This window comes from Balaenoptera borealis (genome assembly GCF_965194805.1).
Source record: "Balaenoptera borealis genome assembly, chromosome: 1".
In the NCBI taxonomy this organism is placed as follows: Eukaryota; Metazoa; Chordata; class Mammalia; order Artiodactyla; family Balaenopteridae; genus Balaenoptera; species Balaenoptera borealis.
In genome coordinates this window covers 78031373-78055062 of record NC_138860.1, presented here as the reverse complement: position 1 = coordinate 78055062, position 23690 = coordinate 78031373, and the positions used below count along the sequence as shown (strand labels likewise).

The 23690-nt window shown below is 47.2% G+C and overlaps 2 protein-coding genes and 1 pseudogene across 4 annotated transcripts in view; 2 read left to right on the top strand and 1 right to left on the bottom strand.

Moving 5' to 3' along the window:
* KCNJ9 (potassium inwardly rectifying channel subfamily J member 9) overlaps positions 1-23690 on the top strand; it is a 55909-nt gene that overhangs the window by 3445 nt on the left and 28774 nt on the right. The gene's annotated exons all lie outside the window — the stretch shown is intronic.
* KCNJ10 (potassium inwardly rectifying channel subfamily J member 10) overlaps positions 3559-23690 on the bottom strand; it is a 32365-nt gene continuing 12233 nt past the window's right edge. For both annotated transcript variants that reach the window (XM_082406385.1, XM_082406386.1), the window contains one exon: positions 3559-8624. In XM_082406385.1, coding sequence (XP_082262511.1) covers positions 7485-8624 — 1140 coding nt within the window. In that variant the 3' untranslated portion in view covers positions 3559-7484. The remainder of the gene's footprint in view (positions 8625-23690) is intronic.
* Positions 18479-23655, top strand: LOC309618465 (mth938 domain-containing protein pseudogene; annotated as a pseudogene). Its single transcript has 3 exons — positions 18479-18493; positions 18914-19094; positions 22658-23655. The product of its transcript is annotated as a mth938 domain-containing protein pseudogene (transcript).

The following is a 23690-nucleotide window of genomic DNA, read 5'->3' as shown; positions in this document are numbered from 1 at the left end:
TGGTTTAGGTAGTATGACAGAAAGGCCTCAGCTAATTTGTCCCTATAGAGCCTACCTAGTAAATAGGTGAGAGGCACCAAATTTGGGCAAATAAGGAAACAGTAAACAACTAATCAAAAGAAACGAAGCTTGGATCAAAGTGAGATGCAGATAGTGTTTGTGGGACTGAAGAGGGGACGGAGTCCAGTAAAATTAATTGGACGTGGTGTGCCAACTATTGGTACTATTTCTAGGCGAGACAGAAGTATCACAAGGTCTAAGGACCCCATATTGAGCTTTTTGCATTTTGCGTAGGGGTTCTGTTTTCTCACTTCTCCCTGAAAGGGCTGCATTTTTTCAAATGCTCAACTGTTCATTACCTCTTGAATTACTACTTACAGTCCTTCCTCATTCTCCCTTTCACTGTGTGTCTCTAGGTTTCCATTCTTTTAGAGCCAGTGGCTAGGGAAGGCACACACATGCATACCTCATCCCTAGCATCCTTAGCCAGGACCTTGGCCTTGGTCACTATGCCATAATACGCTGTCATCACCTTTTTAGATCCATTCTCCATCTCTTCTGCCCTGTTCTGTGCAGCATCACGCAGTCTCCCTTGCCCTCTGGCTTCTCACTAGAATAAGCCAGTGGCAGGCACTAGCAGATCTTTGGCAGTGGCTGAGTTCCTCTACCTAAGGCCAAGGCTCCTGCTAAAGCTGTAGCCCTCTCCCTTCAGAAACTCTCACCAGGTTTCAATGATGGTCCCTTCAGATTTAATACCGGTAAAGGCTTCCTACTGTTGCAAGTCCCTGGGTGCTTCACCAGCCCTTGTTGGTTTATTGACCCTGCCCACACCTTTGTTAATACTCCCTTCATTAAGTCCTGTCCAGTTAGCCCTTTGAGTGTACCATCTGCTTTCTGCTGGCACTGTAATTCAATCACCTTCTTTTTTCTTTTTCTAGATCTTGCTTATATTTCCTGCTTTGTAATTTCTTTTGAATCTATCCCTAATTCTTTTTGTACTCAGCATCCTGCACCTTAGTTCAGACTTCAACAACTCAATTTGGTAACAGTATTGACACCTGTACTCAACTAGGATCTGTGGCAATTACCTTTCCCCTAAGGTTTTGCAAGTCTCTTAACTGGTTTAGTGTCTCCTGTCTCTCAATTCTACTGCCAGATTGTTATTCATAAACAGTACTATAATTAGATGCTTTCCTTTCTCAAACATCTTCAATAGCTCCCAAGCCTGTGGAAAAAAAAATAATTTAAACTGACATTTAATCCCTCCATGACCCTGCCTTTTCAACCTGTTCACCTAGAAAGCCCTCTATTCTAGGTTTTTTAAATTTAATTTTTATTTTATATTGGGGTATAGTTGATTTACAATGTTATGTTAGTTTCAGATGTACAGCAAAGTAGTTTAGTTATACATATACATAGATCCATTCTTTTTCAGATTCTTGTCCCATATAAGTTATTACAGAATATTGAGAGAGTTCCCTGTGCTATACAGTAGGTCCTTGTTGATTATATTCTAATCTAATGGTTAGATGGTTAATCTCTTAAATATGCCTTTTGCTTTCTTACTGTGGTACTTTTGCCCATGCTGTCCCACCTACAAAGAATCCTATTTCTCATCACTTATTTGTATACTATTTGTCTCTCAATGCTAGGCTCAAACCTGAACTCTGTGGACTCTTCCTAAATCTTAACTAGTAGTGGAAATGATCTCTCCCCCAAAACATTGGTGTTTATTGTCTGTTCTATTTTTTTAAACAGTTAATTTTGTCATGCCTTATGAAATATGTTATCTAAACCTTTTACGGTTCTTTAACCAATATACCACCTCCACTGCATACTAGCTGTGTGAACTGTAGGCAAATTCCTTCCCTCCCTCTTTTCTTCCCTTCCTTCCTTCTACATTTATTGAGCATCATACGTGCAGGTGCTGTGCTAAGTGCCCAGCTGTACTGGTGACCCAACACTGACAGGAATCCCGGTTACAGTTACATGGCACTTAAACGCTAGTGAGCGAGGCAGACATTAGTCAAATAAATTCACAAGTAATATAAAATTGCATCTGTGACAAGTGTAATGAAAGACTGGTACATGATGCAATCACAGCTTTTAACAGGGTTTGGTCTAAGATGGGCATACTGAGAGTTAACTTGGGAGTTGGCAAGCAATATGGAGAATTCCCTAGAAGGAATAGCAGGTATAAAGCCAAAAAAACTGTACGTACCTTGCTGGCATGTATCATGTCTTCTGTTTCTTTGTCACTTGAATGGTACATTTCATGTAATAGGAACTCAGTTGATTTTTCTTGAGTCCTGTGTCAAATGTGTTCTAACCAGACCTCTTAGATTGATACCATCCCTTGCCTAGTACCTATCCCTGGGGAATGTTTTCCACAGAGATCTCACTGTTTAGAACATGTTGTTAATGGCATATCTGGCCCTAATGTATGCTACTTGTTATTTTATCTTATTTTCTTCACAAGTTGGCAAGTTTCTTCAAATGTTATGGGACTGTATATTTCATATATCTTATATATCTCTCATGTCTTATGACTCATCCCTAAAAAACAGTGTTTCCCAAATGTTGTAGATAAGTATTTACTGACGATGGTAAGAGACCCAATTTTCTCCCTCTGTCCTTCCATTTCTGGGGAACAAGAGTCAGTGACCATAGGGGTCTGTTACTTCAATTCAGGGCTGGATATTGATAGCCAGACCTTTTTCAGGCTATTGATAGATAAGAATAGAAGAGAAACCCACTTCTTTGAGAACTGGGGCAGGAAATGCCCAGTGATTAAATGAATAGGCATATAGAGCCTTGAGGATATATAGGGAATGACCTGCACTGTAGTGTGGCAGGGAAGTTGGGTGCATGATCACTGGCTGAAAGGGACAGTGCCTGGGTTCCAAAGCAACTTGACTTTCCTGGATTAACCTGAGCCAATTTTCAGATGTCTAGGTCTTAACTTTTTTTGTAATCCTTTAAAAACTGAGTTTAACAGGTATTTGCTACAGGACCCTGAAGTTAATGAGGGGAGGTGTGGGAAAGGAGTTGGGGGAATGGATGATAGCACCAAAGGGGAAAGGCCTGGCTGTGTGGTCAGAAGCTGTTCCAGCACAACTCAATTCCACCCTCCTTTCCCGAAGGTAGGTCAGTGAGTTCAGGCCTTAGTAACAGGATTAGTTTTGTTTTGTTTTTAATTTTTATTTATTTATTTATTTTTCTTTGGCTGTGTTGGATCTTCATTGCTGCGCGAGGGCCTTCTCTACTTGCGGCGAGCGGGGGCTACTGTTCATAGCGGTGCGCGGGCTCCTCATTGCGGTGGCTTCTCTTGTTGCGGAGCGCGGGCTCTAGGCGTGCGGGCTTCAGTAGTTGTGGCTCACGGGCTCTAGAGTGCAGGCTCAGTAGTTGTGGCGCACGGGCTTAGCTGCTCCTTGGCATGTGGGATCTTCCTAGACCAGGGATCGAACCCGTGTCCCCCGCATTGGCAGGCAGATTCTCAACCACTGTGCTACCAGGGAAGTCCCTAGGATTAGTTTTGATCTCTAAAAGAAGCTAGAGTGAAGAACAGAGATTCAGCCGTTTTATTTAGTAACTTGTTCTGAACAGACAAGAATAAAATAAACCAAAAAAACTCACATGTCTTTTTTCCTAGGTACATTTGACCTGGTTTAGTCTTTAATGCAATGAATGGAAAAAACATCCCTAGATATTTCTGCTTCAGTAGAGTTGGCCATTACTGAGCTGGAGCCCAGGCTAACTTTACAGCAAAGGTAGCGTGTTATTTTACAAATAAGGTAGGTTAACTAGCAAGGGTAAAGGACCAGGGTAGCAGCCTTGGGAGGGGGCGGTGTCCCTGGCTTGTAGCAATAGTATAACTGGCTTCCTTTCTCTTCTCAGGCCTCAGAGAGAAATCCCTGGATGGTCTTATTAGCTGACAGGTTGGGGTAGGAGGTTGGGCAGGTAATGAGGTGAAGCACAGAGCAGGGATTTCAGAAGCCTCTCCCCGTCCCCTAGGGCAGCTGGTACCCCCACTCCTCATTTTCATACAGAGGTACAAAGCTAAAGCACCACGCCCTCCCCCATGCTCAGATGCCAGGATTGGGACTCTTCTAGCATAGAGGGCATTCTCTTTGGGCTGCTTGCAACCATACAGAAATCTGGTCCTCTGCCTTGGGAGTATCTTGGGCCCAACAGCCCTTTAGTCCTGGCACTTAGATTCTAGAATTGAGGCTTCCCTTTAGTGCCTCCCACACACTGAAGTGTTCAGCTTCTTGGTTGAATAGCCATCACCTCCCGGGGCTGGAGCTGCAGTTGCCCCACCGCTGTGGAGGAAGGGGAAATACAGTGTACCTTAAGAGAGGGAAACAGGATTTTTTCTTTTTAAGTGCTACAGTCACAGGACACTGCTAGGGATGGGAACACACAGCCTAAGTAGTAGATTCTCCTAGATTTCCACAGATGGAGTGTCTCCCCTCCTCATGTTCCTCTTATCTCCCCTCTTCCTGGTCCTGTCAGCAGCACAGGGTTTGTCAGAAGCCTCACTGGACGCCTCTTTATTTCTGAAGAGCAGCTTCCACCCCTCCCTTTCCCGTCATCAAACCTGAAAGCCTTAAGTCAGGTATCTCACTTCCATGTTGAAACCAAGATCACTGGCTGTAAGTCTGGGAATCTGGGGAGTCCTACCCCCAAACCAGAGCAAGATATCTGCCCCCATGCTAAGCTCTCTGAATACTTTCTTTCTGTACATTCAGTATATTTGGTCCTATATACATATACATCTCTCTACATATATATATATATTATCTGTTTCTCTTTCTTAGATAAACCTTTCATTTATATATCATAGCTTGATTCCCTGAGCCTCCACCTACCTCTTCCCTGCTAGCCCAAATAACACTCAAGGGTTTCATTGACTTCACCAGATCCCACAGCACCACCCTTCCTCATCTTCATACCCTGAGTATCCTCCCCCATCAGTTGTGTTGCCCATCCTCTGAAATCTCCTCCCTGAAGATCTGTGCCCGGTGCTCTCCTGACATTCCAAGTCCATGGTTGGTGTGGTCAGGGATCCCATTTCTCATCAGACCTGGCTGCTTCTAAAGCTTGCCTGATAGCCTGAAAGATGATTTCAGCTCAGAGGAGAGGGGGGCTGTAGTCTAAAGAATCACTTAGGGTTGAGGGAGAGGGGCATTGCTCTCTGATGGGGCTTATGGGAGAATAAGCCAGGTTGTATTAAGAGGAGAGTATGATTTAAAGTGCAATTTAGAGGAAAGTGTGGAATCGTGCAGGAGAATCAAAAAGGTTAAGTCAGAAAATGTTCTCTTCTCATTTTGTTATCCAAGAATCTGAGGATTCTGGAGGCTTGGAATAGACAGCAGGGGAATGGGAAGAGTGTTTCCCTCAGGAGGGAAGCAGCTCTGTGCAGAAGAAACTTGATGGAGGATAACTTGCTAATGGATAAGAAGATACACACACACGCATAAACACACACACACACACACACACACACACACACACACACACACACACACGTTGAAAGAAATCAAGTGAGTCTAACATTTGAATAAAGTTGAGAGCCCAGAAGCTGGCTCTTTGCCTTCTGTTCTCTGTCTCAGATTTTCAAGTTGTTCCGGTTCTTGTTTTCTTGAGAGCTAGGGAGTAATGGTGGGGTTTACAGTAAGTGGAGAATGAAGGGTCTTCATCTTCAAGACATAGTTAGTTGAGTACAAGGAGAGATCGATATAAGAGGATCTTGTGCAGTTGTAGTAAATGGTGACCATGGCTCCAGGCTCCGAATTTTGTGGGTTTCTCTGTGAGGCTCTGCACACAGATGCATGTACTCATTCTGTATAAATGCGTAGCTTATAACAACTGGCTGGTCCACCTTAAATAAACGGCCACTTGCTTCATACAGGGACTCTGTGCCAAACCATTTGGGGTGGGGGAGAGTGTCCCTTGGTACCTAAATGAGAACAGGAAGCACTCGTGGGATTTGGAGCTTTAGAGAAAGTTCTGGTGCCCATACACCCTTTCTGACCCCATACCACAGTCCCCTTTAGGGAACAAGGAGTGGCCTGAGTCTGATCTCGTAAAGTATGCCTTTTAACTTGCCTGAAACTGGCTTCATAGCAGAAGAGAGGAGAGATGAGACTGATATTCATTTTATACTGTCTCAGGAATGGCTGAGGGAGACCATGGTTATTTGATCAGGAGGTATAATTTCCTTCCCTCCCAGCACTGCCTAACAAAATAGCTGGCACTTTTCCGAAGGGCACTGGGAGGGGTAACAGGGTGAATAGTATCTGCCAGCCACAGAGTTCTGCCTCTGCCCAAACCTTAACAAAGCATTGCCAATTCCCAGGAGCTCTATACAGCAGTCTGGAAATCGGAGAATGTACTCATCCCATTTGGTTGGTTTAACTTGCCTGGGGACTCTGTGCCCTGTGAGTCTACTTTTAGTGGTAAGAGAGGAAGGCCCTTGCATTTTCCAAAGTTGGGTTTAGGTGAGAGTGGGCTGGGCAGGAAAGAATCAGAGAAGCCAGGGACAGTGTAATCTGGAACACCATTTCCAGACCTTTCTATGGGGCCTGGGCGTTGGACTTTTTCCAGGGGAACATATTCGGGAAGGTCATTACTTTCATGGGACACAAGGAAACAGATCCCCCCAGGGCTGCCTGGAGGATAGGTTCAAGGTTTTAGACAATAGCTCTGCATTAGTCACCCCACAATGAAGAGTTCAGTATTCAGGTCAGGAGCAGGTGTGGTGGTTGTGCCTGTATGCTTTATATCTCCCGGGTCAACTCCAGTTCTCTGGGAGCAGAGGCATCTATGTGGGAACTGGGTATCCTAAGAAAGTATCCACTTGAGAAACTAGAAAGAGGAGAACAATGGGGACCAAGGTCCTAGGTTATAGTCAGGAGTTGCCAACAGAAATTAACTACACCGTGAAAAACCCTGGCTTCTTTCAACAGGTTTTGGTAGAGACTTCAGAATAAAATGATTCTGGATTCCTATATCTCTGAGGGCACAAACCCCAAAGGGACCATCCCAGAGAGAGTCTTGCCTTAGGGGGCTTGCTAGGTGGAAAGATAGGGGGCTCCAGCCTCAAAGCACCGAACTTTCTGGTGGTGGTGGTGAGAGGTGGGTGGGCGGGGGGAGCCTGTCCATCCAACTGCATGGTCCTCCTAATGTGAGTCTCCAGGCATGGCTGAGGCCTTCTAAGCCACTTCAGCCTAATCTTCCCTCTCCTTCCCCCATCCTGGCTTAAGGCAGGTGTGCATCTTGGGGTGGAAGTGCGGTGAGGTGAAGGGAACAACGGGAGGAAGTCCAGTTGGCCTAGACTACCCACAGGCCTCTGGGTTAAAGAAGAGGGAGTGGAGAAGGGTGCTTCTGGGGCTCTCCAGTAAACCTGGGTAATATCCCTCACCCAGGGTGCCAAAAGAGGAAAAGAGACCAGAGGGATGGGCAGGTGGGGAACGAAGCCATCAGACATTGCTGATGCGCACACTAATGGCACTGCCCTCCTTCTCATCCTGCTCCCTTAATGACTCCTCCAACTTGAGCTTTTCAGGGTCTCTGTAGCGTACAGTGGTGTCACGGAGGCCACTCGGAGAGGCTACTTTCACAACTTGGTCAAAAAGGCTAAAGTCTGCTATGTATTTGCCACTGGCTGACAGCGAGATGGCGGGTGTGAACTCGTAGCCCCAAAGGATCTCCTCCGGCAGGTAGGAAGTGCGCACCTGGCAGGTGGCACTGGTGGATTCCACTGTCCCACTTAGGATCAGCACCAGCTCGAAGTCACCCTCACCACTGCGGAGGGGGAGGTCTTTCAAGGGACTGGTCTCATCCACCACATGGTAGAAGGTAAGGGGTAGGATGAGGAAGGGGCTGTCAGAAGCCGTGTCCACTTGGAAAGTCACATTGACCTGGTTGAGCCGGATGTTCTCGCCCTCCTTTGTCTGGTGGGTCTGAAGCAGTTTGCCTGTCACCTGGCAGCCAATGAGGAGGCTCTTACGCATGTTGGCGACTCGGATCATAAGACAGGGCTTTCCATTGTGTGCAGCTACAACCGCATGCTGGCTGAAACGGATGGTCTCCGCCCGCTTCTTGGGCCGGGCAATCTTTGCCAGGAAGGTACCCGTGATGAAGATTTCCAGGATGGTGGTGAGCACCAGCTGGGCAATAAGAAGCACGATGGCCAGTGGGCACTCCTCACTGATGTAGCGGAAGCCATAGCCAATGGTGGTCTGGGACTCAAGGGAGAAGAGGAAGGCCCCGGTGAGCGTGTGCACCTGTACCACACAGGGGGTATGGTTGGCTGAGGGTCCCAGCTCCAGCAGGTCCCCATGGGCCACAGCTACCAGATACCACACCACACCAAAGAGGAACCAGGTGCCTGCAAAGGTTGCAGAGAAGAGCAGAAGCTTGTAGCGCCACTGCATGTCAATGAAGGTTGTCCACAGGTCCTTGAGGTAGAGGAAGCGCTTGTCAGCAATGTGCTCCATTCTCACATTGCTGCGGCCATCTTTTGTCAGGACTCTCCTCCGTCGTATCCCTGGGCCCATTAGGGGCCGGCTTTCTGTCTGAGTGGTTTGGCTGTAATACACCTTGGCAACCGACGTCATCTGCAGAGAGCAAGACAGCATAATGAGCGGTATTGCAAAAATCCAGCAACTCCCAGCCACCACCCAATGGGAAGGAAGAAGAAACATTCATTTTAGTGCCACTGATTTGTCCTCTTATTAGCAAATGTTTACTGAGCACTTGCTATATGCCAGGCACTGTAGTGCAAGATGCTGGAAGGTCAAAGATGAATCTGACAGCATCCTTGCTCGCCAAGAACTCATAGCATAGTGAGAAAGATTCATATTCAGTAAGCAAACAATTGCAGTACAGTCTGACATTTGTAATTCTTAGGAGAAGCAGAGAAGAAAGAGTAATAAGTTCACAGTTCCTTGAAGGTGGGAGTGAGACTAAAGAGGGCTCTACTGGTCTGCATTCACCACAAAACCAGTTCTGTGAAGATCTCTAATTCTGAAATAGGATCCCTCCCCACCCTCAAGAATGGCAGCAGCAAGAAAGACTATCCTGTTGAACTCCTTCCAAGCCAGTCCCCCTTAACACACACATGCCCTTAATTTCTCCATTCTCTCCCCTACCTCCACGTCCGTACTCACTGGTGATACAAAGATATTCGCCTGGCTCAGAAGATAGCAGAAACTACCCATTCTTCTACCCCTTAAGATGTTCTCTAAGCACCCAGCCCATTTCGCTATTATTATTATCATTGTTATTATCATTATTATTGTCATCATCTATTTGCATCTTCTGGGGAAATTAGGTCTGGGTTAGGGTCTGAAGTCTTGTTGGGAAGAGCACAGACAAAACTGAGCAAAAATAAACAAGTGATGGTGGGGGCTTCCCTGGTGGCACAGTGGTTAAGAATCTGCCAATGCAGGGGACACGGGTTCGAGCCCTGGTCTGGGAAGATCCCACATTCCGCGGAGCAACTAAGCCCATGCACCACAACTACTGAGCCTGCGCTCTGGAGCCCGCGAGCCACAACTACTGAGCCCACGTGCCACAACTACTGAAGCCCGTGCGCCTAGAGCCTGTGCTCCGCAACGAGAAGCCACTGCAATGAGAAGCCCGCGCACTGCAGTGAAGAGTAGTCCTGCTCTCCGCAACTAGAAAAAGCCCGCGTGCAGCAACGAAGACCCAACACAGCCAAAAATAAATAAATAAATAAATAAATTTATTAAATAAATAAATAAACAAGCGATGGTGGAGGAAAAACATCAAACTGAAGCCTCCTGGCAGCACAGGAACATTTTCCCAAGGACTGGGAGAAATGCCAGGTTGTAGGTGGCAAAATTGTCTTGACTGAGTGAAGCAGAAGAGTTAAGAGTGTATATTAGTTTGTGGCTATTTCTGCACAAGTTCAAATTCAGGATTGCTATTTATTCTGATAGTAGAAAGTGGGACAAGGCTCTGAAATAGGAGACAACTCACTTAATACAAAGTGCCTGGCACCCCTGCCCAAGGAATAACTTGTACTTTTCCATCAGAGAAAGAATTGCAATCACTTGAGCCCTTGGACTCTGGATCTGATGGCCAGACCTTCTGGGAAGGAGCAGGTGACCTCTGGGGAATTTAATTCTTCTTGGAGAACACAGAGTGGCTCATCACATTCTCCATTCCGAGAAGTCTATACCACTGCATTTTATCATTCTCCTTCACACTGCCCCTTATCCTATATGCCCATGGCCTTACCCCTGGGAAACTCTAAATTATTTGGGTCCATTTATATATCCACCCAAGCGGACACTAAATTGGAAATCACCAACAGACAAGAATCCCAGAATATTCAGAGGCAACCTGGAGCCCATTTGACACCACCCACTTGGAACTTCCATACACATGAGACTCCTTGGCCAGAACTGGATGCCATCCACTTCCCAATATCCTTGGCTACTTTGGAGCAAGAGGGAGGCTTTGTAATTCTGAAGTTTGAAGAATTCTTATTTAGAGCCCAAGTAAAGCCCCATTCAGTACTCAATAGTAGTAATATTAATAAAAGAAACAACCACCACAAAGCTTGCATCTATGTACCATTCAAAGTTTACACGTTAGCATGCCTTCTCATTTGACCTTCAAACTCACGAAAAGATGTGAAACCTCTATAGGAGATTTTAAGGAACAGGGGACTCTAAAACAGATTCTGGAAAGTTGTGGATAAGTGAGCATAATTTTAAATTTCAAAAAGAAAAATGAAGTACATTTCACAAACTACAAACAGATAAGGTATCAACCACAGGCAAGATTCTAGAATGGAACATTAAGATAGTGAATTCTTGGGCAGAGTGGGGGAAAGGTAGTTATCAGTAGGACCCAGCATGGGGTTACTAAGAACAAGTAGCATCACATCACGCTAACTTAATTTCCTTCTATGACAAGGTTACTAAATTGGCAGATCCGAGAAATGCAACAGAGAAAGTGCATCTAAGCAAGATTTTGACAAGATCTCAAGTTATGTCCTTGGGGATACAACAGAGAAAAATGAACAGAATGCTTCTCTAATTAGGTGACTTAAAAATAAAAAATCAGTGTTACTGGTGAGTGGATCATGATAGCCTGGAATCAGTTTTCTAGCGATGTACCACAGAGCATTATCTTTGGCCTTGACCTAGTCGATGTTCTTAACACTAATTTTATTCAAAAATATAGAACACATGGCCATCAGTTATGCAGATGACACAGAGCTGGGACGGACTGCAAATGGAAGGTCTGAGGCAGAATTAGGATCCAAAAGGAGCCAGAGGAGTGGGCCAAATCGAGTAAAAAGGATAAATGTTGGATTACATTTGGGTCCAAAAATTACCTGAGCAAGTTCTGCGTTGGAAAGACGTGATCTCATAAGCAGAACCACGAAAATGAAATTAGGCATTTTAGCAGAAAGTAATCCAGTGTGAGTTATCTACGTGTTTTGGTTGCCAAAAAAAGCAATGCAATCTTAAGCTGCTTTAGTTGAATTAAAGTATCTAGAATAAAATAAGGATTCAGTTGATTCTGCCCTGTTGATCCCACATCTGCAGTATTGAGTCTCAAGGAACAATCAGGACATGAGAGGATTCAGAACCAAATCATATGAGACGTGTTTGAAGGAAACGGGGAAGTTTACTTGGGAGGAGAGACGATCTGAGGGTTATGAAGGCTATGTGAGAATATTTGGTTTGAAGGGCTGCCATGTGAACAAAGGTTTGGATTTGTTCTTTGAGCTCCAAGGGGAACAACCAGGACCAGTGAGTTCAAACCACGGAGAAAAAGATTCCAGACTGATATGAAGAACATTGTAACAAATGTAGAAAGAGCACCTCAAAAGGTAGAGAGTACCCTGCCCCCAGAGGTGTTCAAGGACAGGTTGGAGGAGTGCTTTGCAGAGATTCTAGAGAGGAGATTAAAGCTTTGGGTGGGAAGGTTAAAGATTGTCTTTAAGTTTCCAACTACATTCATAGAGGATCAAGATGCCTGCCTCCTCCCCATCTCTACCCCCCAACACCCGCCCTTCTACCATGACATCCAGAGATCCCACATCAAAGCCCTAGCTTTGTTTGTGCCGAGGAGAGACTCTGTATATCTGGGGAAATGGAAGCTCTTGGGGCCCAAGGAAAGTCTTGCTTATCATTCCCAAGATAATAGTCTATGATTATATATCATTTTACAGTTTATGAAACATGTAATTTGACCCCCACACCATGAGGTAAGTAGGAAAGGCATCATTAGAAACTAAGGTTCAGAGAGATTTGCTCCAAGTAGTTTTGGAACCAGAACCCAGGTCTTCTGGCTTCTGATCCAGAACTTTTAAATTGTAGCGACTGCTTCTGTGTATCCCAGGTTCATTCTCACAGTCTCATGTTTTCAGGAGGTGCCTCTGTGGTCCCCTGTATAGAGGATCACAGCTGAGACAGAGAAGACAGAGCCCGGAGCTTCCAGAGCCCAGCGTTAAGGCTACAGATTGGGGGCACTGGAGATTGTGGCCTCTGGCTAGACCTCTTCGTTGTGATTGCCCCCTCCAGCTGTGTGCCTGCTGTTGCCAGCCTTTGTATCTGCCTCCTCCAGCTATTCTCTGCTGCTCCCAGCTGCTGTGCCACCTCCCACAGCCAGGCAGCTTTGTTCTCCCGGGTAGTGAGAGTCAGCAGCAGATAAACAATCAGCCACACTCCACCCCCTGGGCCCCTGGGAAGGGAGCAGGCCAGAGTTCTGGAAATAGTTTGTTGCTGCCCCACCTGAAACACACATACTCTCTCCTCTAGAGGGTGCTGTTTCCCCCAAAACAGTCCCAGCCAGATACCAGGGACAGTAGCTGAAGAATTCTGAAAACAAAAGCAGCCTCTGAGTGGTCAAAAGAGACAGAAACAGACACAATCACCTTCTTTCTCCTCTAAAAATTAAACTAATGAGTCCCTAAAACAAAGGCCAGTCACACCTACAGTGACGTCCAGCACGTTGCCTCAGCAAATACCTCTCCCTCCTTCTGCTTCCTGCCTGCAGATTGACCTAGAGCTTTCTTTCTTTACCTGAGAGCTCGTGAGTCATTTGTTCTCCAGAATGAATGGATTTATCAGAGCCCTTCTTGAGTACAGGACTGCTCTGCAGTACAGATACTCCTCTTGTGACTAAAACCGATCCCTGGCTCCCCATTGCTCTGAGCATGGCATTCAAGGCCCTTCATGATTTGGTCTCTGCCTCCTTCTTGGCTTTGGTCTTGCCACTCTTCCACACGTATCCTAGACTCCAGCTCCACAAAGCACCTCGCTGTTCATCCCTTCTACCTTTGGACCCGCTTTTGCACTGGACCCGCTCCGTGCCCACCTGATGACCTCCAGCTTATCTTTCAAAACTCACTCAAGTGTTAGTTGCCCCTTTGGAAGCCTCCCTGACCCTCGAAGAAATAGCTCATCTTCTCTACCTCCCCGCCCCCAGCATGGGTTTTCTAAGCATGGTTTGTACACATTCCTATTTTCAAACATCATCGTGCTTTGCAATGGTTTGTTTACCATTGTTTGCCATCTGTGAGTTCTCAATTTAAGGCCACAGACTGTGAACGTCACCTGTTTCCCCAGTACCAAGTGCAGTTTGTTAAGAACGTCTGAGTAAAGAGATGACTGGAAGCCTGATTTAGAGAGACAGAGGCCTGAGTCAGAGCTGCAGCCTTGGTCTGCCTCACGGGCTCTGCTCACGTGCAGATGTTTGCAAATTCTTTTTTCTAAAAGTGGGAGAGAGCAAGCCCCAAGGCACTGCTCCCAGCTCCCTCTGGGTTCGCTGTCCCCTTTGCTGGAAGATGAAGGAGGAAAACAAGCCTTGTCTGGGAATAGCTGTGGGCATAGGGGCGGCCTCTGTCAAATTGAGTGACCAGAAAGGATGCTTCAGCCCCTCCGCGGGGCAGTGGTGGAGGGGGCAGGTTAGAGCCATGCACCTTCTCCTGACCTGTCAGGCTGGGGTAGGGGGGGGTGGTGGGCAGGGAAGCAGCCCTGAGCAAAGAGCTTTATCTGTTCTTTCTGTGGCAAGAGCAACCTGAATGAAGATGCTATGGGGCATGAATCCTAAATGCATCCACCTCCACGTGTGAATGAATCCTTTCTTCTCTACCTCTGCCTCTCTTTGGTTTCCTAAATAGTTCACGGTGCCATCATCCTTTGAAAATCTAGGGATTATCTCAAACTCCCCTCCTTCCTCATCTCAATATTCATCGGATGCCACGAGCTGTGGATTTGTTATTTGTGTCTCTTCCCCTTCATTTCATTGTCTTACTTTAGGTCCTTCACACCTTTTGCCTGAATCATCAGCCTCCTACACATCTCCTGTCTCTATTCTTTCTCCCCCCAAATCCTTCCTACACTGCTACTGGATCACTCTTCCTCAGTTACACCTCTGATCACAAATCAGTGCACATGTATCCACCACTTCACAAAGCACTTTCACATTTTATTCTCATGGAATTCCTATAAGGTATTAAGGTTACCATCCTTATTTTATGAATGAAGAAACTGAAGCTCCGAGAGATGATGTGACTTGGTAAATCGAGATCTTCGGCCTCCCAAACCTCCCTGCCTCCAAACTCCACTTGTCATTATACTGTAACTATCTTAGATCCTTCCCCAACTCAATCCCTTCTACCTTTGGGTTTAGGTTTGACAGATAATGTGTCCACTAGCTATCAAAGAGAAGCCAGACTCAGTCTGGCACAGTTGCATGGTCTGCTTCTACACCTCATTCCAGCCTTATTTCCTGCCTCATCTCTCCTATGGCGAACTTCAGATAAACCAACTGTCCCCTGCTCCCTGTCGTATACACCCATGTTTTCCTGCCTTCACATGATTGTTCATGCTCGTCTCTTTTCCTGACCTCCCTTTCTCCTTGTCTCTACATAGCCATGATATCTTTCAGAGCCCAGTTCAAATGACTCCTCTTCCATGAAGCCTTCTCTGATCCCTACAGCCTTAAGTAAGGCCTCTCTTTTCTGAATATATATATTATATATATCTCCATCTATATCTCTTATGGCACATCTACTTGGTATAGCATGTGTCTTCTACTACAAAGAAGCTTATTAAAATAAGGATTCAGCCATAATATGTTTTGATTAGTCTGATATATGATTAACACAATGTATGACACATAGTAGGTGCTCAAGAAGTAGTTTATGAGTGAATAAATGAGCAGAAGGGGGCCCCCAAATCACTCCAGGTGTAGGGGCCAATCTAAGAGCACTGGGAACGGACTCCATCCTCCAGGAGGACTAAGGATGTGTGGAAGCTCTTGGCCTGGGTACAACAGATGGAACTTCACTCTGGCCCAGGGCCTCTCTCCCTTTGGGGCCTTCTCACTCCCCCCTTCTTGTTTGTGTCTTCTCTTGATTTTTCTTATGATGTTTTCTCTTTTTCCTTGTATCCACGGAAACCCCAATGACTAATTATAGACACTAATAGATAGGCAAACAAACCAAATGTCCTCATCTGTAATGATGCTGCCCACCACACAGGAAGACCCATGCAGTCTCAGTTGTGTTTTCATGCATTTATACAATAAACATTTACAGGGTGCCAGATTGCAAACAAGACACTTGAATTATGGAGGTGAATTAGGTGTGGATTCTGGCCTTGAGGACCTTACAATCTATTAAGGGAGACGACCACATAACAGGCAAGAAGTGATAAGTGCCATGGAATAGGGATCTGTGAAGTGCTGAGGGACTTTGCAAAGGGAAAGGTGACATCTAGCTCAAGGGGGTGGGGCTGAGGAGGTAACGAACGTGTATTGATTGAGAACCTGTTAGGTGCTAGGCACTGGGCTAAGTTGTTGGGGATATTTTAATGTTGGCTCATATAATTCCTCAAACAACCCTGTAGGAATGTTATTATCCCCATTTATTATCCCCATTTATTACCAGGTTGTTATGAGTAAGTAACAACCAGGAGTTGAGTTTTTTCCTCCATACCTGACTGTCTCACTCAGGGGAGATTTTATAGAGGAAGGTGGCATTGGGACTGGGCCTGAAGGATAGGCAAGATTTGGACCCTTGGAGACTGGAGTTTGGGGGTGTCAAAGAGAAGGCACCTCCAGGGAAGGAAGCAGTACAAGCAAAAGGTATAGCATTGAGTAGATTCAGGGCCAGCAGGGGATAGGAGCCAATCATTTTGGTTGAAGTGTTGGGAGCACATGAAAGACTTAACAGGACAAATTGGGAAAACAATGATGGGCTCTGATCCCACAACACCCTCCTGCCTTGTGGCCACTAGAATGAAGGGTGAGAGCCACACGGCGTGGGTGTGGAGCCCCGTGCCTCCCACAGGGATCAGATGCAGGGACTTGGCCTCCTCTTCATGGTGCTCTAGCCGCACACCCTTTCACAGAGCCACTGGGTGAGTTTTCTCTTTTGACCATGGAGTACTTCTTCCTGATGTTTGGTTCAGGGAAATGGAAGAAGAGAGAAGGAGAGCAACTATCATTTACTGAATGCCTAGTTTAGACCAGCACTTCACATTTCATCTTTGCAACAACTCTGGGAACAGAGTTTTTATCTTCACAGTTACTTATGAAACTGGGGTTCAGAGAGCCCAGGCAATGCAACATATAAGTAGCAGAGCTGAGATTAGTACCTAGTTCTGGCTGCATTACAAAGTCCTTTCCACTATAGCTTCAGGTTAACACTATATACTGAATTTGCCTTGGATGAGCAAATTCCACACTCAACAAGCAGAGAAGATGGACACCTAGAGCATGATAGGGGTCTAGCAGGCACCAGCCAGGTGTGAAGAATTCACCAGCAGTGACACCCAGGGTGCATCTGATGGTTGGCGGTGATACTCTTTTTTTATGATTGTTCCATCCCAGTGCTCCTCTCCTAGGTTTGCATGGCAGGTCTTTCTCCTCCCCATTTCCTTCTCTTGGGCTCTGCTCCCAACTCTCTTCTCATCTCTTCTATCATCTGCACTGCCCTGCTCGTATTTCATGTTGGCTGTTACCAAAATGTGTCTCCCTGATTCTATCCTCCTTTTCACTGTCCTCTTTGTCTTTTCACTCCCTGCACATCTGTCTGGATCATCCCTTCTTCCCCTAAGAGTTTCTTCAGCTTCCTAGAAATCTGATTTTGGAAGATGGTGATATGGAAGAATACTATGCTATCCAACAAATCACAGCTCTGACCTTCAAATTCTGCATCTCACTGTATCTCCACCCATAACCCAAAGCCTAGGTGCCCACATTAGTAGAGGCATTCTAAGCCCTACAACCTTCTATTCTCCCTGCTTCTTCCCTCCAGAAAAGAGCTTCTTGATTTAGGGGTTTGGAAACAGGATCAGAAAGGGAGGCAGTTTCTAGGAAGACAGGAGGAGTTCCCACTATAGCTATGAACTAATCCAATTATTTTAGGTTTGAAGGTACAGGAATACCTGAACCAGTCACTGCGGGGTATAGATAGAAGTAGAAAGTGGTAGTACCAGCTCATTCTCTGTCCCAGTAACTGCCCATCATGCTCAAGTGCTACGTTTTGAGAGAGCCCTGCGCACAGAGGGGTTGTGAGCACGATCAACCTCCGGGCCTGAGGCTGGGCTGGTCTCTAAGCCCACACTCATCTTAGCTGAGCTAGGCACGTGTCCAAGCCTAGCATCCTGGAGATAGAATGAGGGTATCAGGAACTAAGAGGCAGCATTACCTGGTGGAAAGTGGGCTCGACTGGGAAGCAAGAGACTTAGGTGCCAGCCTCAACTCTGCCTCTGACTAAAAGTGACCTTGGGTAAGTGTCTAAACCTCTTCAGCCATTATATCTTTAATTGTGGGAAAAGGGCATTGGATTAGCTCCACACTTCTCTAACTAGTGTGCCAGGAGGTGCTCGGAACCAGGGGATTAAACTTAATGTATTTTCCTGAGCTATCAGTTTTACTTAAAGGTTTTGAGGGAAAATCTTATTTTAATATTAAACAAACGATGTATGATGGCGTAGAATGAAAAATTTACATAATTTAAAAGACAAAACAGATTTCAAGGATGTCCAGTGTGGGGGAGCTTATGGCCCATCCCTGTATCTTCTGGGGTAAAATTCCCTCTGCCCTTCAGAACGTGTTTCTGGGTCAGTTTGGGAGGCTCTGTGCTTGAGGGTTATCAAGGTCATTTCCTGCTTTAAAAGTCCATGTCCAGCCCGTGTCCCTCCCAATGCAGATGCGTCTCAGCCCTCCCACTGGCCTTGGTGGAGAAAGGAGAATGCTACTCAGGTTCCTCTCACCAACCATATTATCTCTGTTTTGGATACCAACTCCAACGTGAAGAGCGGCCTTGGAGGCCTCCAGGAGGAGATCAGCTGCACTGGGGACTGAAAAGAAGCATTTCTGGGCTTCCAAGTGTTCTTAATGAGAGAGGGGGGAAGAGAGGAGAAAGGAGACGGGTGTCAAGGAAGGCCTGGAAGAAAAGCACTGCGGGATTATGTCAGCCCTCAAGGTTGGGAGAAGAATGGAGTCGGGTTTGGGGTTCTTTTTAAACTTAATGTCTTTGTTCATTAATCTCCCTTCTGTCCTGCCCCAAAGAAAATAAACAAATAGAAACAGAGCCAGATGCACACAAATCTTGAGGTGGGGACAAAAAGGGCCGTGTGTGTGTCGGGGGCCTGCCTTGCCAGCTGAGTCACTGCTGCCTCTGCCTCTCACCCTCCAGTCTCCTTCCCCTTCCCTCCCATCCTCTAGCCTCGGCCTGACACAAGGCCCTGGCCCAAGGAAGAATAGGCTTTTCTTCCCTTGTGTCAACGTTTGGAAAGTTCTCATAGACCGATCAAAAGAAAGGATAAAAGCCTTCAAAGCGTTTCCTGGGAGCCTGTGACCTCCATTTGGCCCTTCTGACCCCCCTGTGTGTTTTCCGGTCAAGAGAGGGAAGAACACAGAGATGGGGCCATGTCAGATGTTCGCCTCTGTCCAGACACCACCCGCCCTGTCAGTGTGGGCTGATTGGGACCACTGCCCCTTCTTCCGCCCCAATCCGCAGGCAGTGCCTTCTGTCCCCTGCGAGAAGGGAACAGTGTTCCTGCAGAGAACTGCCCAGAGTGGGGGTACCTCAGGGACCCCCCTTTCCCCAGCTGGAGAGGGAGGATGGCTTCCTGGCACACGCAGCCCATGGGGACTGCCTCTTTGATGCACCTGCCTCCTCACCCTCCAGCCACCACCCCCCCCCGCCCAGCACGCTCCCCCTCTGAGTCACCACGGCGGCAACAGCGCCTGCTCCTACCCATTGTGTGGGGCTGCAGGGCTGCACATCCTGGTCCCGTCTGAGAAGCTTGGCACTGTGCAGAGTTCAGCTGAGGACAAAGGATGCACCACTGCCTCCTCAGCCCCAGCTCCAGCCATCCCAAGAGCCTGCAGGCCTGGCCCCACCTGAGTCCTCACCTCAGAGGAACACCTCAGAGATATTAACCCCTCCCTCCTCACCTTGACCGAAGAGCCAGAAAAATCAGTCCAGGTGCTAAGACACAGCTGGAAGCAATGGCATTAGTACAAATAACTTCCGTTGTCATTGTTATTCTACTGTTATCAGTAAGACCTGCGACACTGAAAAGGTTCCCAAGGATACTGGGGGAGATTTCAGAGGGGCTGGGCTGGAGATGACCAAGGGGTCTGTTGAAGACCTCTTGTTCGTGTGTCAGCCTGCTCTGACTATTTAATCAGTCACCACCTGGCCTAGGCTCCTGGATTCTCCATAGGGGAGAACCCAACTGATCCCCAAAGATACTGGTTGAGAGGATCACCCTAGTTGAGAGGTTAGAAGTATTCTTCCCGACAGAGCCCCCTAGGGAGAGTTCACCCCCATGCCCAGCTGAACTTAGTGGAGAGGGTGCTGGCAAGACTACAGATGGCTGGAGGGGAGCGGAGGAGATGAGAGGGACTCGTGCAAACTTCACGCCTCACCGATCCTCAGCCTGGTGCTGAAGATTACCTCCCCACCACCAGGGGGCAGGGCTCCCCAGCCCCACGGGACTGCCCTTGCCCTGGCGGCTTGCCTTCTCCTGCCTTCTCCTGCCCACCGACCCCAGCCCACCCCCTTTTACTGTTAGGTTGACCCATATGAAATCACCAGTTTTAAAGAATGGGTCCCATGTCAGCAATATCAAGTGGTCCAATTTACCAATATTTAGTAACAATAAAAATAACAGCATCAGCCTCCTTCAAACTACCAGGCTCTGCATCATATGAAGCACATTAGAAGCAATTCCGCTTGATCCGCACAGCCAGCTGGTGGCAGTTAGAGCCGCAAGAATCTCTCTCCAAGGTCACAGCTAACCTTCCAATCATCAAATCCAAGGGCGTTTTCTCAGTCCTCGACCCCAGCAGTCTCTCTGCGTCATGTGAGACTGATGGCCAGCCTGTCCGTTCTGGACACTCTCTCCTTTGGTTCTTATTGAGATGTGGTGGGGATCCCCTGATTCTGGAGACCTCGATTAGCTCTTTAGTGGCCCTGCCACTTCTAGGCTTTGGGATTTGGGGCAAATCACTTAAACTCTTTGAGTTTCCTTTTCCTTTACCTGCAAAAAAAGGGGCCTAATGATATCTACCTCACCAGGGTGTTGGGAGAATTAGATAAGTGCACAGATGTACCAAGAGCACTCGGTGGGGTCAGCACTAACACGGTGCAGAGTCTCATCATCACTCTCTGACGTGGTCCTCCAGGCTCTCTCCTCCCTGTCTCTTTATTTTTGGTCCATCTCTCTTGCTGTGGTCTCTCGCAGGCCCTGAATTGTTGGTGTTTCTCAGGGATCCCCCTTGGCATCTCTAACCACTCTGCTCTCCCTTCCTCGGCTGTTTCAACCGCTCCCACAGATTCCCCTCACCTCTGCCCTGTACAACCAACACTTCCAGGCTCCCTCTAACTGGAGAGTCTAGTTTTAACGTGTTCAGACTGATGTCCTCTCTACTCAGAAGGGAGTCTCTCCTGTGCTTCCCCTCTTGTTCCCAGCCTCACCATCCATTCAGTGCCCAGGTTGGAAACTTCAGAGTTGCCCTCGGTTTCTCTCTTGCCCCTCATCCAGTGGGTCACTAGCTCTTATCAATTCTGCCTTTGTGGGCTTCTCTCCAACTCCTTTGAGGCTGCCCTAGTTCTCTTTCACCTGAAGTGCTGCAATGATCTCCTGTCTTCCCACCCCCAGCCTCGCCTCCCTCACCTCCACCCCCTCAGCTGCCACAGTGCCTTTCAACAACACAATTACATCCCATCGCTCTGGCTTTCAATCCTTCAAGGAGTTCCACAGCTTCTGTAGTAAAACCCAAACTTCTAGATATAGCATTCAGAACCCTTCACCATCTGATGCCACCTTGATTTCCACAGCCTCTCCTTTTGGTACTTTTCCCTATGAACCCCATCTTCTAGCCATATAGAATTGCCATTGGCTCTTCAAATGCAGTCTGCACCCCACTTGCACGGCCCCATGCTTTTACCAAGCAGGTCTCTCTGCCTAAAATGCCCTCATTACTCTCTCTACGTTCCTGGGACAGTTTGCCACATCATCAATATAGCGCTCCTCTGTCCTTGAGAGACGGTGAGCTCTTTGAAGGCAGAGACTACACCTTAGTTCTCTTTTCAAGCTGGTGCCTTTGAATTTAACCTAATTGATTAGTATAGAGGAAGGACTTCTTAGATATGAAATCCCTGGTCTGATTCCAGGCTAGGGATGCCAACGACACCGCGTCTGGGCCGTCATTTACCCCACCTCCTGCCCTTAACAGATATCACTAATTCATCACAGTACTTTTTTCCTCACCGAACCTCAGAATCTTTCTCAGCATGGTGATACAGAGAGCCATTTTCAATCCAATGCAGTTAGCCTTACAAATGAAACCTATTTGTTATCCTGGCAGGTCTGGGTCATAGCCAAAGGTCCCTATCTATTCTTCTTTCCCACTATTTGCCATCCAGATCTGTGCCATCTACTTGCTATGGGAACTTCAGTCAATCTCTTCATCTCTCTAAGGCTCAGTTTCCTCACCTAAGGAGGCAATAAAACCTTCCATTGTTTGGTTGGGATTACAGGAGATAAAGTATGTGAAATCTGTAAGGCCTGTATGCAAATATAAGATATTATTATTAGCCTACTTTGCAGATGAAAGAAAAATATCTACCAAATTAGGGAAACTAAGGCTCAGAGAGGTAAAGTAACTTGCTGATGTTGATTTAATGGCAAAGCCGGACCCTCTGTCTCCAAGTCCCGCGGACCTTCACTCACGTTGCCTCTCCACACCCATGTGGGCTTGATGATGCTGCAGTTACCTCCTGCCTTATTTGTCCTTTCTCCAGGGTAACAGTGATTCATGCGGTAGGACTTCCTACAGCCCTGGCATTGGAGGAGGCTTCCAGCCCACCTCCTTCATCCTACCCCCCTATAATTCCTAAGGTGAAGCTCCCTCCAAAACCCATTCAACCTGCCAAGAGGTAGGAAAGGTGTTTAGTGAGGGATGCCACAAAGAACTCAGTTCCTACATCATGCCCTTCGGCCCCTTGCCCTCCTGCTTCCCCTTGGTGGCTCCAGCCAGCTGGCAGGCTGCTCAAAGCCCAGGATGAGGGGTAAAGCATGGAGACGTTTGGGATCGCAACTCTGAAAAGAGAGGGCATTGGAGTTCAGTTAAGTTCCTTCTTCCCCTGAAATTGTTTCCCTCTCATAGGGGGCAAATGAAAGTACCAGGCTCTACTAAAATCTGTAAGGACTGCAAAGTGTGGCCAGGGGGAAGTCAGGCTTGGGACCGGAGAGAAACAGGAACTGAGTGTTCTCCTGGTGTGCAGCCTGCAGATGTGCAGGAAGTTGTCGAGAAAGGCGTGCAGACCCTTGTTATTGGCCAGGGGACGAGTGAGGCCTCGAAGGTACCCTCATCAACTGTACCTCAGGAAACAAGGCATTGATGTGCGGGTCCTCCAGACAGAGTAGGCACTGAAGGAGGATAATGCTTTGGTTACCCAAGGCATCAGGGTGGGAGGGGTCTTCCATTCCACCTGCTGATGGAGCCTTAAGAGAATAAATCACTAAGAAATGATTAAAAAAAAAAATTTTTTTTTTAAATTTTTTAAAGAGCCCAGGATGGCCAGGCCCCAGAAGATAAGGTTTTTGGGGTGGAGGCCAGGGAGCCACTGAGCTGTCACCAGATCTGCTACCAGAATCTGAGAAACCAGAGAGAGGCCAACCTGATGGGACCGGTTCCTTAGGGTCCTGGAACCAGTGGGGCTCCCCAGCTGAGAGAAGAGAGGGAGGCTGACCTACCTCCCGGCTGAAGCTCCCTTCTCTATACCTTTTCTCGTCTGTGATCTTAGAAGCTGTGTGGCTGTGATGAGGGAGGCCTTGGACCTAGTCGGTGGAGGGTCCGAGAGGCAATGTAGGTGGCGGGGAGGCAGGAGAGGTACCCCCAGTGTGGAAGCACCCTCAGGGGCAGCTGCCAGAGGGGGCGTTTTATCTGCCTTACACCTTCCAGGAAGGATCATGCCCACCTCATCAATCAGGAGAATCATTTCTGAACTGCTTCCTAGCCTGTGTTTTGTTCATCTTTGTGACCTCCTCAGTGCCTAGTATAGAGCTTTGTCTAAGTATTTCTTGGCTTAAAAGAGCCCATAGGATTGATATTGTACATTTCTTTTCCCTCCCTCAGGCTCCCTTTTTGGTGTGTGACCTGCT